We start from the raw sequence: 16,220 nt of genomic DNA, 5'->3' as shown, positions 1-16,220 counted from the left end.
AGTTTGTGACATCCATGCCTCTTAAAAATCCTCATAATCATCCTTGCCCTCATACAATCTTGTTTGAATTTTTGTTTGAAATTTATCTCATAATGTTATGAAGCAGTATGTCTTAAGTTTTTTCTGTGTACTGATGCAACATCATCTACTGTACTTTGTATTTGCCCATAGCTACTTTAAGTAGTAGTGGGGGATGCTTAATGAGTATGGTAGAATTTTACTTTGAATATGTAGCCCTTATTTGTCCATTTAGTTTGAAGGAATAATGGTTGTACCCTGGCATAATAGTGAGAGCATAACCTATAATATTTGTCAGGAGATTAATTTGTTGAAAAAAATTAATTCACACTGATATAATAAACAAAATTAATTAAATAACAGCATTAAAATGGTTAGTTGACACCTTTTGTTTGAACAAGTAAGAAGTATAATTTTAGTTGCTGCGGCTAAGAAAGTTGTAGTACAGTTATGTGTGGACACATAAGAGCATGAATGATTTTTTCATTGGAAATTACTGCTTCAAAATTAGAGGAAGAGTATGGCTAAAATATTACTGGTTTGTAACAACAGTTTTAAAAATGTGTGTATAATTATGTGAGGGAAAGACATTTTTGCTCAGTTGTTGCAAAAAAAAAATAATTTAAAAATACAGCCACTTTAAAAAGAAAATTCTTTGCTAATAGTTTATGTATTTTAAGAGCATCTTTGTAATTTTTCTGTTAGAAAGTGTTATTTTAAATTATATTTCAGGAATTATGACAGTTGTGATATAAATTATTAGAAGGATTCATCAGTCATTATATGTATGCAATACTGAATAATAGCATGAAATATGCATTTGTCATTTCCAGAAAGAGAAAACAAGTTCTTTTTTAAAAGGCAGAATATGTCAAAGTATAAAGTTACAGTTTAATTTTTGCAATATTTGGTGAAATTCTACAAAACAACAATAATGAGAAAATTAAAGGGCTGCACCCAGAGTATAAAACTAGTAGAAGTTAGATTTCTTGGAATTTTAACTCCCTTGCTCTTCTCCCTTTCTTTTAAAAGACTTGTGTGTGTTTATTGTATTAATCAAAGTACTTAGTAAGATTTCATTGTGGTAACAAGATAGCCTTGTAAGTCCATCTACAGTTTATTTCCAGAGCCCATTGGAGATGAACTTTGGGTTAATTTGCTGTAGGTTAAGGTTTGATAGAAGGAATACTGCAAGATCTCCTCATTACCAGCCTGACTTCAATGTTAGGAAGAGTTTTCTTCTTAGTGTGTAAACATCCTTCCTCTGTTGCTGCTAGGTGGAGATCAAAGCGCAGTGAAACTGATTTTTTCCTTAAGCGAGGGTTGTCCTTAAAGAAAGACCCTTCCCATTCTTTAATGACTTCATCCACTTTTTCTGTCCTGAAACAATAAAGCAACAATATTTATAATCATTTAGGCAATATGAGTTATCTATCTTCAGGGCTGCTTTTAAAATGTAGAGAGACCTTGCATAATAAAGTGTCAAGTTATTTTAGATGGGTACCAAGACACGAGAATTTTTCATTTTTTTTCACAGGTTCATTCTCCAGAAAAGCTAACTAACAGGCGAGCGTTCATTATATTCTTGTTCTTGTACTTTTAAGGAGACATGGATACAAAACCACTGCTCCAAACACATCAGACAATTTGTTTCCAAGGAGAAAGTTTGGAATCCAAGCTCAAAAACTTTGCAAGAAGCCTCCTTACTACAGTGGGCAGGGCAGAATTCCAGCAACTGAAAGCCTTCAGAATAGGGAGGAGAAAATTCTCGTTATAGACATCAGAATGTAGATATACAGTAAATTTAAAAAAAAAAAGGAAAAAAGGGCAGAAGTAAAATATGGGGAATTAAAACCCCAGCTGATTCAGTATTACTTTGGTGCGCAAATCCTGTTGATGTAATCCTCTGAGCATGTGTCAGGATCCAGGTCTAAAAGTCCAACTCTGGAGACTTACTTAGGTAAACTGTACCCAGCCAAGCAACCCCCTGCAAATCTGACTGTGTGAGGGCAACAGAGCTGCTGTATGAAAATAAGATGCAGGTATGCAGTGTATAGGGTGGACTATATGATGGCATTAATTTTTAGTCCGAATTTCTACATGTTTTCAACAACTGATGACAGTTAAGTATTAGTAAAACAGTACACTACAGTTTGTTTTAAAAAGAGCAGCAGGAGAGAAAAAAAAACAATGAGGCAATCCAATACTATTAAAGTAATTTAAGGTGAATAATACATAGTAACAGACTTTCACATGCCTACTTAGGAGCCAAGCTCTCCATTCCCTGTTTGGTAATTGGTGAAACGTAGGAGTTTCCAAATAGCAAGTTAGAGCAGCCAAGCCTGAATTTATGTGCATAAATATGCCCCAGAGGAACTTTGCAAACATGGTATGGGCTCCTTTGCTTTCAGCCTTAACTAGATGAATTATTCATAGTTTCATTCTTAACAGAAACAGAAATTACAAATCAGAAGCATCATCATGATATTGTTTGCTTATGAAGCAAATGCTAATAAAAAGAACTTTAAAATTTAATGTATTGTTAAAACATGCTATTCAATATACCTTCAAGAATGCTCACTGTTAGTCTGCAGCTTCTTGGCTGTATGGGCATGATATAACAGATACTAAATAAAGGAAAGCTCAAAGCTACTGAAATGTAATGCTACCATTTACTGTCAATTGTTATTTTGTTAAATTCATGTTTATCTTACTGTACAGTGCCATGAGCTTCAGCGCTTTCCTTCATAATATTTCCATCTAGGATTGCTTGCTTTGTCATCAGTTCCACCTTCTCAGTTTCATGCTGCTTTACACTGTCTGTAAAAGAAAATGCAGGTATACTGGGCATTCAGAAGAGTAAGGTCAGGACACGGGACCTGGAAGTATTTTTCCTCCTGCTGCACTGGAACAAGATCAAGTTAGGAACCTCCTGTAGGGCCATAGTCCCCTAAGGGGAAAGTGTCTAAAAACTCACCTGAAGGCAGTGTAAAGGCAGTCTTGCTGGTGGTAGGCTTTTTGTCATCCTCCTGGTCAGGTATAGAGCAACGAAACCTGCAAAAATAAAAATTCTTGCTGTCATCAAGTAATATTGAATTACTTTAATCCAAAACTTGTCTTATGAGCAGCTATCAAAAATTTAAAAATATGAGAACCATATTTTTGGACAGTTTTTAGTCAGTTTATTGTGTGCTAGGAAGAGTTACTTAATTTTATTAGTACTGAATTGGGTGTATTTTCAGAGTTAGAAGTGTTAAATCTGAAACTGACTCCCTTGTTTGGAATCATCTTATGCAAATATCTGAGGTGCCTGGACTGAAGCTCTCTATTTTTTGTAGAAAGGACTGAGGGAGGCAATGTTCCACTGAAAGAGTTCAGAATCACGTGCTTGGTTTTGTTAAGATGCCAGTGCTGAGTGCAGGAGGTGGTATTTTGCCTTTTCCGTATCCTCCTTGTTGTTTACATTTGTATAGCTGCCTCTCTTATGTCTACATTTCAAAATACTGGCATTTCTGTACCAGGGAGAGGGCAGACATGAGGAGTTACCACCAAAGCACAATGTCACTAGAAGGTATGTTCTTAAATAGCATCCTATTGTGTGCCTTAACACACTTCGAATGATCCTGAGTAGCGTGAATTCCACGTGCAAATGGACATCTGTCGTGTGCCGAGATGTGAACTCCTCTCCCAGCATGTTGTGCGTATGGACTTGCTTCATCAACGGTCTGAGACAAACAGGCAGCTCATGGCGTACAAAGTCTACACCAATGTGCAGTGCCTCAAGCGCGGGTGCAGTAAGCGTGCTGTCATCTGCAACGCATTGTGCAGATGCTCTGAGCTCGAGGAAGCGTGGAATCAGTGAAGTTACAATGAAACTATTTTTAAGGATTTTTATACTGTAATTTTTTAATGATTGGTTCATGTATTTACAATTCTGATGAATATTTTAATGAGAACTTCTGAAATGGAAGACAAATTTGAGTACTTTTTTTCTAAACAAATACCTGTTCTCTTCTTGCTCAAGCAGGCTGCGGTATGTTGCTATCTCCTCTTCCAGTTTCATCCTTGTGTTCAGGAGAATTTCATGCTCTTGAAGCTGTTTCTCAATACCTCTTCTCACTTCCAGTAGCTCTTTCTCTAAGCATTCAATCTCAGCTTCTAAATTTTGTAGTTGCATGTGGTACTGCTGCTCTGTGGCACGTAATGAACGTTCCAAACCCTTTTCCTGTTAAATTTAACTCATATTTTAAGATTTGGAAAGTATATGCATTGAGATGTCATACATACTTTTAATTAACAAGCTGTGTATTTTTATACATAGTTCTTTTAAGAATATTCTTTAGGAACAGGAGTAAAGCTTTTAATATAATAATTTTGCTGAGAAATTTTCTGGTAAGATCTGTAATAATTCAAGATAGGATAAAAAAATGTAGCCTTTTGTTGTACCAGCAATCCACTACCATTCATTTTACACATTCCTGATTTTACCTGTATGGTTAAAATGATATCCAGCTCAGTACTGTATGAAAACTGAATGGTCTGTGTGCTGTTGTGGCTTATTATATTACTGAATTCAGTAAATTGCTAACATATTTTATCATTAATTAAAATATAAGCTTCATCCACATATTCAAAAAAAGTTCTAAACCTGATGTGAATTGGTTAGGTAGAATGACCAGGAACTTGATGAGGGAGTATCATGCAAATATATGTTTGGCAGGTGTGAAAACACGAAAAGATGTGTATATTGCATGGCAGATCCTGAATCGGAATGTGTGATACTCTTAAATGTGAGCAAACAACTGGGTTACTGCTTGTTGTGAGTGCTCTGTGCACTGAGCTGAAAGTCCATGCATTTCTCTGTGTGTGGTATTTCGGCTGTATAGTGGATGTTATTGTTATATCAACTGAATTGTGGAATAGTTTACATCAAGAAAAAGATTATTTTTTTTCCAGGATATTTCAAATTTCATTTTACGATGCTTACCACAGCATGGAGAGATTCAATTTCGATCTGCATATGGTGCCACTGCCGTCTCGCTTCACAGAGTTCTGCTCTGGCTGCCTTTAATGCTTCTGCATCTTTGTCCATTCTTTTAATTGTATCTTCTTCTAGCTACAGGAGATATAAAAAAGATAACAATCTTAAAAATATTCAAATAGTGAAAATGAAATCGATACACAAAATATCTAGTTGGAATTTTTTGAGAGTCATATAAATTTGCTAAATTTTATGTACCGTGTAGATGGGAAGCGATTATCCTGCTGTGTTTGATGGGAAGTAGTTGGCTGCATCTTTATCACTAACATATTTCTTGTAGAGGAGTTCCCATACAAATTAACCAGTTGTGTTGTGACCTTATTCACCGCTAGAGTAAATGGGCTTAACTTCATGGAAATAAGAGGAACTGCAGTTAGTTCAAGCTTCCAGGTTTGAATAAGGTTTTTAATGTATTTTTGATTTCTAAGAACAGTTTTATAGAGAGATAGCCCTTTGGAGTGGGTGCATGAGTACATCACAATTGACAATTGCTGTAATTGTTTTTGCCTGATCTAGTCATTGATTAGATTTCAGATTGTCATTTGAGAGCAAGTACCTTCATTCATTTAAATATGAACAGCAACCTGATCCAAATCTACAACTTTTCCTTGTCCTCTTAGCTTTTAAGATTTACTTATCACAGGAAGGAAAATATTGATTTGTTTTCTGAGTATATGCTGTCACCCGGGTGTTAAAAGTCAGAAATGAGGTGCCTGTTCTAAGCTTAATCCCGATCTAAAATATTATTTGAGATAATCTGCCATCCTTAAGGCTGAAGCTTATTCTTAGGAAAAAAGTAAATAGTCAAAAAGCACTGTATTGTATTTGCAAGAAAATGTGGGGGGTTGTCTTTTTTAAAATCCAATTAAAAGTAGTTCATTTAAGCCAGTCCTGAGCATGTGTGGGGTCATTTTAGATTTGAGCTCGTCTTTTATTTAGATAATATGTTCATGCATTTAACTTCCAGAATGTTTGTTTTACTTCTGAAAGTTATTTTTCTTTTTTGCTTCTGAGTTTTACTGCAAGTGGTGAGGATGCCATAAGCCCTTGAAACAATACATGCTCTTTTGCATATTTTACTGCTTTATGTAGGTTCTTAGGATGCCATCAACTCTAAGAAAATGAACTCTTTAATTCAGGTCTTATTAAGCGAGTAAAATACATTCCTTTCCCCCCCCTGTAACATACTGATGTATTGTAATTTTACCATGCCATCATTTTGATGAAAAATCTAAATTTGGCTAATGCACAAGTGAACAGTCAATATTCTTTGCCTACCCTTTTTTTGCCTGGGTATTGCAGAATTTATGTGACAGGAATATATAGATATACATTGGCTGCTTTGTGCCAAACACAAATATAAACTTGGCTTAATTATCTAGTTTGTAGCTGCTGTGTGTCACTGGATTACTGTGTAGACCAGCCAGACTGCAGCAGCAGCCTGGCCTGTGGTTAAAATAAACCTCCAGCATTTCTGCAATACCCAAGAAGTACAATAAGGTGATACAATACCTAATTTTCACCCTGAATTTCTTGACATTTGATAGCTGAAAATCGTTTTGCCATTTTATTTCAAGGTTCACTTGGGTTTTAGAGATGTTTTGTATGTCAGTCTATAATAGTAGCATTGTGTGTTAACATTTAATCAATCTGTATGAAAGAAAAAAATGTATTTGAAGAGTTTAACATAGTTTTACTGTGAACAATATAAAATAGTTCCTAAAAAGGTACAGTTTTCTTTAATATAGGTGCTAAAAATGGTAAAGCTTTCTGTATATATATATATATATATGGATTATTTACACTGCCTTTGATTTTTAAGATTCACTTTTCCTCTGGGATAACTAAATGGTGCTAGAGGTTACCATGTTACAGCATATGTCATCATTTTTTCAATCACAACAATATCACTGTTGCAGGTACAGAAAAACATCCAGATGACTTACACAGCATTCGTTTAGTGTGAATCTCATACCTTAGACAAAATCTATTTCCGTATCTTTCAGTTCACATCTTACTGCAGTAAAATCAAAATCCCTCCCCAATAATATGCTGCATTGAAAAGGAAATACTGTACCTCATAGAGGCTGAGGGAGGAACTGTATAGACAGGGATTGTCTCCTTACTCTGGAAGGTGTATGTCTGTATGAAGTCATTACCTGGGTCCTTGCTGAGGTGACGGTCTTTATCTGATTTCTGGTGATGAGCGTTTCATACTTTGCCCTGGTCTCATTGTGGAGCCGGGACAGTTCCATTCTCCTCCCATCCTCCCCCTTGGCTAACCGAACCCTATTGATAGGGTGAGCCGGCTGCTGCAGAGCCTTCACTGCCTGCAGTGAGGGGAGAGCGAGCGCAGGCGGATTTTAAAGCTGCAGAGCTGTATTTTTGAGGAAGTACTGGAAGGTCAGAGGCTTCCAATCATTTCTAAAAGCAAGTTTAGTACAGCAAAGATCTGTCACTTTTGCAGCGATTAAAGTAATGATTCCTAAATTATGTGCTGAAACGAGTATGTACAAAATCTTTATGTTTTTGTGACACTGTGACTGTGTTTTTTTATAACTTCAGAAATGTGAGGTTAAGGGAAGCAAAACGAAGGATGAAATTATAGCAGCACAGCATGAGAGTACAATTGCAGAGGGTGAGGGAGCATCTTCCCAGCAGTATACCTGTACTGATGGCTGTGCTGCTGGAATGGGCCTTCACCTGGCGTGCAGCACTGGAACAGGTTATTTAGGGATGTTACAGAATTTCCATCCTTGAAGGTTTTGGAACTCAGAGAGGTGAAGTCTCAAGTGGCTGACCTGATCTAGTGTTGAAGACTATCCCGTTTTGAAAAAGAGCTGGGCTCCTGGATATCCTCCCACCCAACGCTTTGGTGTTTTTATGGACAGGAACACGAAAAGAGGGAGAGGAACGAGCACTACTAATGGTAAAGAATGCTTGTGCACCTTGTGGTAAGGGATTTGGCTCCTCTTCTGCAGAGCACAAAGTTCTGGTGAATTAACACTTCAAACATAGCTAACTGCTGTCACAAAAGCATCTGGTTTGTTTCTGAAGGTGTTTACAGGACCTCTGTTGTGTCAGTGTGTTGTGTTCAGTTCATGGAATGTGCAGATTGTTGTAAGACTCTTAAACCTTTCCTGACAGCTACTGGGGAGGTAGAAAGTATAGGTTCTGTGGTGCTGTATTTTCATCAAATAATTCTTCATTTCCTGGCTCACTGTAGCTACTTATGATCCAGTGGTCTTGTCTGCTAAGAATGGCTCTTACCCATTTTTCAAAGTTTTTGCAGTAATGCACCATACAAGGTATTTAGTGAAAAAAATCAGATTTGAGTAAAAAATTCACTAGGTAGAATGCATTTTAGGCTCCAAATAAGAATATACATTGGTAAAATGAGAAAAAAAGGCAATAAACCTCTGCAAGACACTCATCTTTTTCAAAGTGAAGGTATTATACCACTTAAAAGTCTCCTTGTATGTGTAAGGCTTCCTTGTTCTTGGCTCTGTCTGCTGGCACATGTAAAAGGATCCTGTATTCTGATTTTATTTTTCTTTACTGGCTGTTTTTCAGCTGTCCTGGACTGAGATGAGAATGGTCTGTTGTCCACTATCTTTTCTACAAGTGCCTTCATTAGTCTTATTTTTATGTAGTTCTAAAACCAAAATACTGACAGTTTTTCACTGATGGTATGAGAACAGTCATGTAATAAAAACATTACAAATCCATCAAACAAACATATTATACCTTGGGACAGTATAAACATTAATAGGAAAAGTTATGTATTTAAGCAAATAAGAAATTGAAATGTAATTTAAAATCTTTTTTTTTCTTTGCATTGCAGTACTGATTGTTTACAGTTTGCTTTCAGTTCCTTGGGACTCAGACCATTTTCTATTTGTATCAGGCAAAGTCAAGGCTGTCTAGTATACAGAAATGAATAAAAAAATAAAAGTTTGAAGTATAATGTGGAGGTCTGCAGGGATATTGGATGTGGTCCCACAAACCAAACTTTATGCATCAACAAGCATCTATGAATGAATCTTCACACTACCAGCAGCTAAACATTTGCCAGCTGATACAATTTTTAAAAGCTTTTGAAAAAGAAATTAGCACTAATACTTTCTTTTTCCATCTTGTTTTCAGGTGTAAAGGAAACACCTGGGTACGAGATCCCTGTAGGCTAAAGGTAGGTGTGTGTAAGCAATTGTATCTTTACTAGGATTTATGTAATTTTTAGTTCTACCTACTTTCAATGTTCATATTTTATTACAGATGCTGAATTTCAGTTAACCTTATAGTTTGCATACTCTGCAAAAGTTATTTGGGTTCTGTGGTACAGTATAATAATGCTGTAGTGATTGCAAACTGCTTTCGTGTGCTAGTGTTGCTTTCTCACAAGACAGTAGCTAGAGTGGTTTCTAGATTTTACATATTTCTAAACTGCACCTAGCCTTTTCTAAATCATCTGTTAGATCATAACATTACATTCAGGATTAATGTGTATGTAGGTAAACTATATGGTTATTCAGTGGAAATCTACACTGAATGAACTAGGGAATTTCACAGCAATCACAGTTGCAGTCCTTGAGGTACTGTACATTATTTCATACTTCTTTGTATAAAATTATTATGAAAGTATATATGTCTTTGGAAGAAGGCAAAAGAGATGTATTTTTCTTTTCAAAATGGAGATGCTGTCTATAATGGGGAAGATAATATGATATCAGGTTTTCTACCTATGAGAAAAAAATTATGGATAGGAAAGAAAGGGGACGAATGCTGTCCTGTCTTGGGAAGAGAAAAAAAATTTCTTCAGCCTCTAACCTTAGGATGTCTCTATACTGGTACTCTTGGTAATCATAACCGGCTACATAAACAACCTCAATTTGTCTATTTCTGATATTATTTTAATTTATATTGTAATTATTTAAATCTTTAAAATGTAGTCTGCAACAGTGAAAAATATTATTGAGATACTTTACCTGTAGTAAGATTCTTTTCATTTATTTATCAGGACTGCTTTTAAAGGGTGACAAAAAAGAGATACACTTGTGTTGCATGCTTTCAGAAAAGAAATTGCTTCCTTAAACTGTTGAAGGTTGTGCATTTACTCAAGAGGTTTTCAAGTTCTTCTCTCTTTGTACTGGCATATATAGAATATTCTTCTGTTTAATTTCTTTGGGTGTTTTATCACAATACTTTTTCCTTAACTGACTGGACTTTAGATGTTGCAATTCTACTATGCTGACTTAGTTCTTTGATTATTGTTTTAATTACCCTAGCTTTTATTGGTTCAAGGCAGGAAGCACAAAGGCTTAGGTGTGTAAATTGTAAGGGGATTGTAATTTTTCTGTTTTCTTTTTTTTTTTTTTTTTTTTTTTTTGGATGAGATTCCTTTAAATAGTTAATTTGAGTTGATCATCCAGGAGCCAAATTTGGGACTTGGGGGATCATCCTGCGCCCCACGAGACAGCACTGGGCAGCATGGAGCCACCGCCACCTGGCTGGGGCTGCCATGTGCTGCCAAGCTGGGGTAACTTTACTTTTCCACTATGGTTGTGGTCTCTGCAGTATAGAATCATGGAATGGTTTGAGTTGGAATGGACCTTAAAGATCATCTAGTCCACCCCCCCTGCCATGGGCAGAGACACCTTCCACTAGACCAGATATGTTGTTCTGTTTGCAGAAACTTCTGTCTTAAATGGATAGCTTTAGCAAGATACCCAATGAAGTGGCAAATACCGATCAGGAGCAGCAGTCCTAAATGAAGAGTAAAGGGAGACTAACATCTTAAAGCTTGTTGAGTTCTTTTTATTAGTCAAGAAAACTGGAAAATGAGCTTACAATAGCAAAATTATTTATCTATTAATTACTAAAAATTATAAAAAGCATGTATCTAATTAAATGCTTAATGTGTGCATCATATTTCTAGTTACTGAACAAAGATTTGATGATACATTTAATGGAACACTGTGACAATAATACAGGTAATACCAATAGACTGAAGCAGAAAATATATTGCATGACTGCTAAGAATGAAAATGCAGGCTTTCTTTTATGTAAAAGAATCTTAGTAAAAAGCCAATCTATTTTTTTCATTTTATACAACTGCATGAAATTATTTATCCACTTTGGCTTTGAAAAAACATGGAGTGAATGGATCCTTTGCAATATCAGATTGTGCCTTATATCTTCTCTTCAACTTCCTTAACATGGGATGCAACAACTTTTCCATCTACCACTTCTTCAACAATTGTCTTGATCTTTCTAGTTTTGGCAGGATCTAACATCATAAATGAAACAAGAAATATTTATCAAAGTGTTAAAAATTATAAAGCAGCAGCACGTGTATGTGAACAGTTACATCCTTTTCCTTTCAAATTGGTTTCTTGGCATAATGAACTATGACGCATTTAAACAGAGTAGCATGTATTATTTTATTTACAAGAATGACTTTAGAAACAAAATTTTATTCAGTCAAGTTCTACCTACCCTGCGAAGAATCCAGTGATTGTGTTTGTGATTTAGACCCTGTCAAGGATGAGCTTTCAAATGTAACTCCCGGTCCTGCACTCCTAAAAGTGAATCAGAGATATGGTATAGTGCAGAATGTTTGTCAGGGTCAGAAGAAATTCCCTTTTCATGTTGGCACTGATTATTTTAAATACTGAGTGGTTCATTCTCCTCAGAATTTACTGTATTATTTAAGAATCATTTTATGTGCCTTACTGTCTTTTGGGGAATGTACCACTTGTTTTTACCTCTTTTTTCCTGGAAGGGGTATTGTTACAGAAAATAGGAGATATTTTATGTAAATTAGGTACTTACACAAACTCGCCATCCAGCAAGCGACGATAGGTTTCAATCTCCATCTCCAGGCGAGTCTTAATGTCTAGAAGTTGTTGATACTCTGCATTCTGGCGCTCCATATCAGCCCTGACCTGAAACAGCTGAGACTCCAGATTCCCAATCTGAAGTTGGATTTGTGAAAGCTGAGCACAGTAACCTCCTTCTGTTTCTGCTAAAGTGTCTTCAAGGGATTTTTTCTGTGAAAGAAGGATATTAAATAATCTCTGATTGAGGAAAAAATAATTCTTTAAAAATACAAAACCATTGGAAATAGTTTAATGGGAGTAAGTATAGCCTCATTACTTAGAGATTTTTATTTTTTTCTGGAAATACCGGTTTGAAAACTGGCCTTTGCTGCTTCACTGAATGTGAACATGAAAGTTCATCTGCTTTACAACATGCTACTTGCAATCCAATTATACATATTCTTGCTATTTAGGAACTAAAAGAATGCAAGATTTAATAGGAGATAAATGCAAATCTTAAATCCTATGGAATAGTATAAGATCTAACAACACTTTTGAAATTGGAAGATTTACTCTGACTAGTTAGGAGTGTCCTTAGAACATACCATGGCAAGCTGAGATTGTAGTTCAATTTCCAGGCTCTGGAGGGTCCGTTTTAAATCTGTTATCTCACTCTTTCCTGACTGAAGCTGCTCAGTATTGGTGGAGATTTCCCTTTTCAGCTCCCCGCTCTGAAATGACAAGGAAGAATAGAGTGTAAATTTACTGTTCCAAATACTTAACTCATTTTTTCATACATTTTGCTGAATTTGCTATCTGTGGTTGTTACTTTTTCATTGAACCATGCTTCAGCCTCTTTACGATTTTGCTCAGCAATGACTTCATACTGTCCCCTCATGTCATTCAAAAGCTTGGTCAGGTCAATTCCTGGAGCAGCATCCATTTCAACGCTGACTTGACCACATGCACTGCTTTGGATGCCTTGAAGCTCCTGGAGAGATTTAAAATAAACAAAAGTTTCTGTTAATAAAAGGCAAAATGCTTCTACCAAAAATATATGTGAAGAAATAGACGTGATGTGAATTATCTTTCAACAAGAATCCATAGCTTGTATATTTCTTTCACTCTTTGACTTGGCAAATTCAAAAAAGAACAGCAAACAAAATGAATAATGTAAACAAGGAGCTCCCACTGGCATAAATAAGGGAATAATTTGATATTTCACAATTCCATCTGCCTTGTTATGAATTCACAAAGGAAAAAAAAGGTACCTCTTCGTGATTCTTCTTGAGGTAAGCCAGTTCTTCATTCAGGCTTTCAATCTGCATCTCCAAATCAGCTCTTGTCAAAGTCAGCTCATCAAGAACTCTGCGCAGACCATTGATGTCAGCTTCCACACTCTGGCGAAGAGCCACTTCATTCTCATATCTGTAAATAAAATAATGAAATATGATAGTTTTATATGGTTAGTGAGGTCAAATGCAAACTATTACTGTGTATTTACATAGCTTTTAATATGAAATCTTGATACACATACTTATTATAATGTTGTTTAATAATTATGTTAAAGTATTCTACAAGGAAAGAAATACAAAAGATTTTTTTTCCTTAAAATATTAGTAAGAAATTTTGTAATATTAAGATATACTTACTTCAGTCTGAAGTCATCAGCAGCCAGTCTGGCATTATCAACCTGCAAAATGATTCTTGCATTGTCGATAGTTGCATTGATGATCTGGAATACAATGTTCAGAGAATGATTTTATAGCCCAGTGGCTTTGCAGCTTAATATAGCTGTTTACTTAACTGTAATCCTAAGTACAATTATAATAGTAAATGTAATTTTTTAGACTCTTGTATGATTTACTATGAAAATATATAGGACAGATTTTCAGCTTCTGCAAATCAGCATGCTTCACTTAATAGTAGAATACCAGTTCTCATGCTATGACTAGATGGTTTATAATCTCTGAAGACCTTGCCAGGTAGCCTGTCTATTTAAGGAATTTAATTTGTGATCTAGGAAATATGAAACTTATTAAAATCTAAACTTTGTAATCTACAAGACTTTGTGGAACTGAATTCCATCACTGTCTTCTCCTTTATTGAAATTAGACCAAGTCACAGACCATTGTGTGATATAGCTACAGAACGGCTCTTATCATACAAGAACATTTCAACATGATACCAGTTGCAGTGTGACAGAGGTTATTACAAGCGTCAGGACTGTAGAATAAGTTTGCTCTTGGTTTCTGAAAGGAATTTGTTATTTTTATCCAAAGTATTATTAGGAGAATTACAAAGGTAAAGATATGTTAAGTACATTGCTTTGCTACCTTGCTTCGAAGATCTTCAATTATAGGATAGTATTTACTGTAGTCATTCCCAGATCCAGGGATGCCAACACCAGGGCCATTTTTCTCATACCACTCGCGGATTTTGCGCTCCAATTCTGTGTTGGCATCCTCCAGAGATCGTACTTTGTCCAGATAAGCAGCCAGACGGTCATTGAGGTTCTGCATCGTTTCTTTTTTGGAGCCAGAAATAAGTCCGCCATCCCCAGCACCAGCACCACCAAAACCACCTCCAAAACCAGATCCTGAGCCGCTACCAAAGCCACCTCCGAAACCAGCACCTGAGCTGCTGCCAAAAGCACTGCCTAAACCTCCCCCAAAAGCACTGCCTAAGCCACCTCCATAGCTACCACCTAAACCACTACCGTAGCCTCCACCAAAGCCACTGCTTAAGCTGCTCCCAAAGCCTCCACCTGAGCTACTCCCAAAACCTCCACCAAAGCCAGAGCCGGAACCAAGCATAGAAGCAGCACCAAAACCTCCGCCAGATCCACCACCAAACCCAAGTCCACTGCCACCGAAGCCTGCTCCCCCACTAGAACCAGACATTCTCAGAGATCCCCCGCCAAGTCCGCTTCGAGAAGAGAATTGCCGGGATCCACCGCTTGTGCGCACAGAAAAGGCCATGGTGCTCGAGGTGCTCTGGATCTGTTATGCGAAGCATACAACACAGAGCAAGGCAGATCAGAGTACAGTTCAACCTTTATATAGGGAAGGCAGGGGGTGTTTCAGTAGCAGACCCCACCTTCTCGGAAGATCTTTAATTCTTTTTCTTTCTCCCTTTTGTTTGGAGGGGAAGTCAGTTTAGTATGTCCTTGCCAAATAAGTGATATGTACCAATCTGACTTGCCAATGGGAGTGGAAATCTGGTGCCCTCCAGGTATTTGCTGTGTGAGGGGAAATGGGTGGAGTAGAGCTGAGACATCATGGTAATGTTTTGCCATGTGCAATGGAGCTCAAAAATTTCTTTTTGCATTTATAAATCCTTCCTAAATTATTTTTTTTGTCATTACATATTTATTGCTTTCTTGGTTTGGGGCTGTTATTATAGGAGTACGCTTAAGTCAGTGGAGTGATCCCTTCCATGTCATACTTCCCAAGTGCGCATGTCAAAAAGGTGTTTCTTTTCATAATACTTTTCTGGCATGGACCTCTGCCAGATTAGTGTTCCCTGTATGTTTAATAAGAAGTAAGAAAAGTGATCAACAGAAGTGTTTGAAGAGGTGTATGGACATTCAGTGTTCTGCAGGTTGCTCATAACATGAAAACATAAATATACTTGATTATACAGAATAAAATTTGCAATTGTGTTTTCTGCTCGCAAACTTTCATCACTGAAATATCTCTGTGTAATATGCATAACCTGTGCGAACAGTTTCTACTTCTGAGTATAAACTGAGCTGAAAAGTAACCATTTCTTCTAAATAGTTTGCTATTATCTCAAAATAAGGAAAATTATTTCCGTATCTTGTGCCTTTTATAATACATATCTAAAGAACAAATATAGCATTTCTTGTTGCAGGTTTAGGCATGGAGACTCTTCAAAACCAATGTACTTTTCTTTTGATGTTATTTTGGTAAACAGAAAATTGTTCTATCTTTGTCCTGGCTTAATTATATCATTTAATTTGTCAACTGAAATGTATTAATTTTTAATTTGTCTACATCCAGGATCATCAGTGCTTTTTTGGGGCAGAAACTTATTATGAGCAGTAGATCAAAGGTTTGAGTAAAGTATTGATGTAGAAAGGAATTGATAGCCTGCTATCAGTGATTCATGCCAGAGAAAGCAAAGGATTATTTTCTTTGACAGCTGTTTATGTACAGTAAATAACACACCAGACATGTGAGATTTCAAAAGGAGGTTTTTTATGCTTACATTGCCAAGAGGAAAACGTAGACTCCTTGGACTGAAGATCTGGGTGTGGCGCTGGAGAATGACACTGTGGATGGGAAAGGGTACATGCACTCTACTCATGGTAGAGAAAG

The 16,220-nt window shown here is 36.4% G+C and overlaps 2 protein-coding genes across 4 annotated transcripts; both read right to left on the bottom strand.

Moving 5' to 3' along the window:
* Positions 1 to 811: 811 nt before the first annotated feature.
* Positions 812 to 7,341, bottom strand: KRT222 (keratin 222). 2 transcript variants are annotated; one of them, XM_037411023.1, is made up of 6 exons: positions 7,219 to 7,341; positions 5,006 to 5,134; positions 4,023 to 4,243; positions 2,996 to 3,072; positions 2,733 to 2,838; positions 812 to 1,398 (listed from the first exon to the last, which is right to left on the bottom strand). In XM_037411023.1, the coding sequence occupies exons 1-6, from the start codon at positions 7,312 to 7,314 to the stop codon at positions 1,185 to 1,187; spliced, it is 843 nt and encodes a 280-aa protein (XP_037266920.1). In that variant the 5' UTR covers positions 7,315 to 7,341; the 3' UTR covers positions 812 to 1,184. The 2 variants fall into 2 exon arrangements, with proteins under 2 accessions (XP_037266920.1, XP_037266921.1); XM_037411024.1 differs by having other exon boundaries at positions 7,137 to 7,332.
* A 3,906-nt stretch (positions 7,342 to 11,247) lies between these two features.
* On the bottom strand, positions 11,248 to 14,893 carry LOC119158737 (keratin, type I cytoskeletal 12-like). 2 transcript variants are annotated; one of them, XM_037411015.1, is made up of 8 exons: positions 14,214 to 14,893; positions 13,530 to 13,612; positions 13,149 to 13,305; positions 12,707 to 12,868; positions 12,483 to 12,608; positions 11,891 to 12,108; positions 11,555 to 11,637; positions 11,248 to 11,345 (listed from the first exon to the last, which is right to left on the bottom strand). In XM_037411015.1, the coding sequence occupies exons 1-8, from the start codon at positions 14,856 to 14,858 to the stop codon at positions 11,248 to 11,250; spliced, it is 1,572 nt and encodes a 523-aa protein (XP_037266912.1). In that variant the 5' UTR covers positions 14,859 to 14,893. The 2 variants fall into 2 exon arrangements, with proteins under 2 accessions (XP_037266912.1, XP_037266913.1); XM_037411016.1 differs by having other exon boundaries at positions 11,897 to 12,108.
* Between the last annotated feature and the right edge of the window lie 1,327 nt (positions 14,894 to 16,220).

The sequence above is a fragment of the Falco rusticolus genome, chromosome 18 (genome assembly GCF_015220075.1).
Source record: "Falco rusticolus isolate bFalRus1 chromosome 18, bFalRus1.pri, whole genome shotgun sequence".
NCBI classification, from domain to species: Eukaryota; Metazoa; Chordata; class Aves; order Falconiformes; family Falconidae; genus Falco; species Falco rusticolus.
Note: the sequence above shows the minus strand (reverse complement) of the source record. Positions and strands in the feature narration are given on the sequence as shown.

Excerpts from the sequence above, each read along its gene's own strand:
- KRT222 (XM_037411023.1), bottom strand. The coding sequence starts at position 7,314 with ATGGAACTGTCCCGGCTCCACAATGAGACCAGGGCAAAGTATGAAACG. Across the intron at positions 2,839-2,995 it reads TGCCTTTACACTGCCTTCAG|ACAGTGTAAAGCAGCATGAA; the intron begins GTGAGTTTTTAG and ends TTTCTTTTACAG. Across the intron at positions 1,399-2,732 it reads GAAGCTCATGGCACTGTACA|GACAGAAAAAGTGGATGAAG; the intron begins GTAAGATAAACA and ends TTATTGTTTCAG.
- LOC119158737 (XM_037411015.1), bottom strand. The coding sequence starts at position 14,858 with ATGGCCTTTTCTGTGCGCACAAGCGGTGGATCCCGGCAATTCTCTTCT. Across the intron at positions 12,609-12,706 it reads AAGCATGGTTCAATGAAAAA|AGCGGGGAGCTGAAAAGGGA; the intron begins GTAACAACCACA and ends TTGTCATTTCAG. Across the intron at positions 11,638-11,890 it reads TTGCTGGATGGCGAGTTTGT|GAGTGCAGGACCGGGAGTTA; the intron begins GTAAGTACCTAA and ends ATTCACTTTTAG.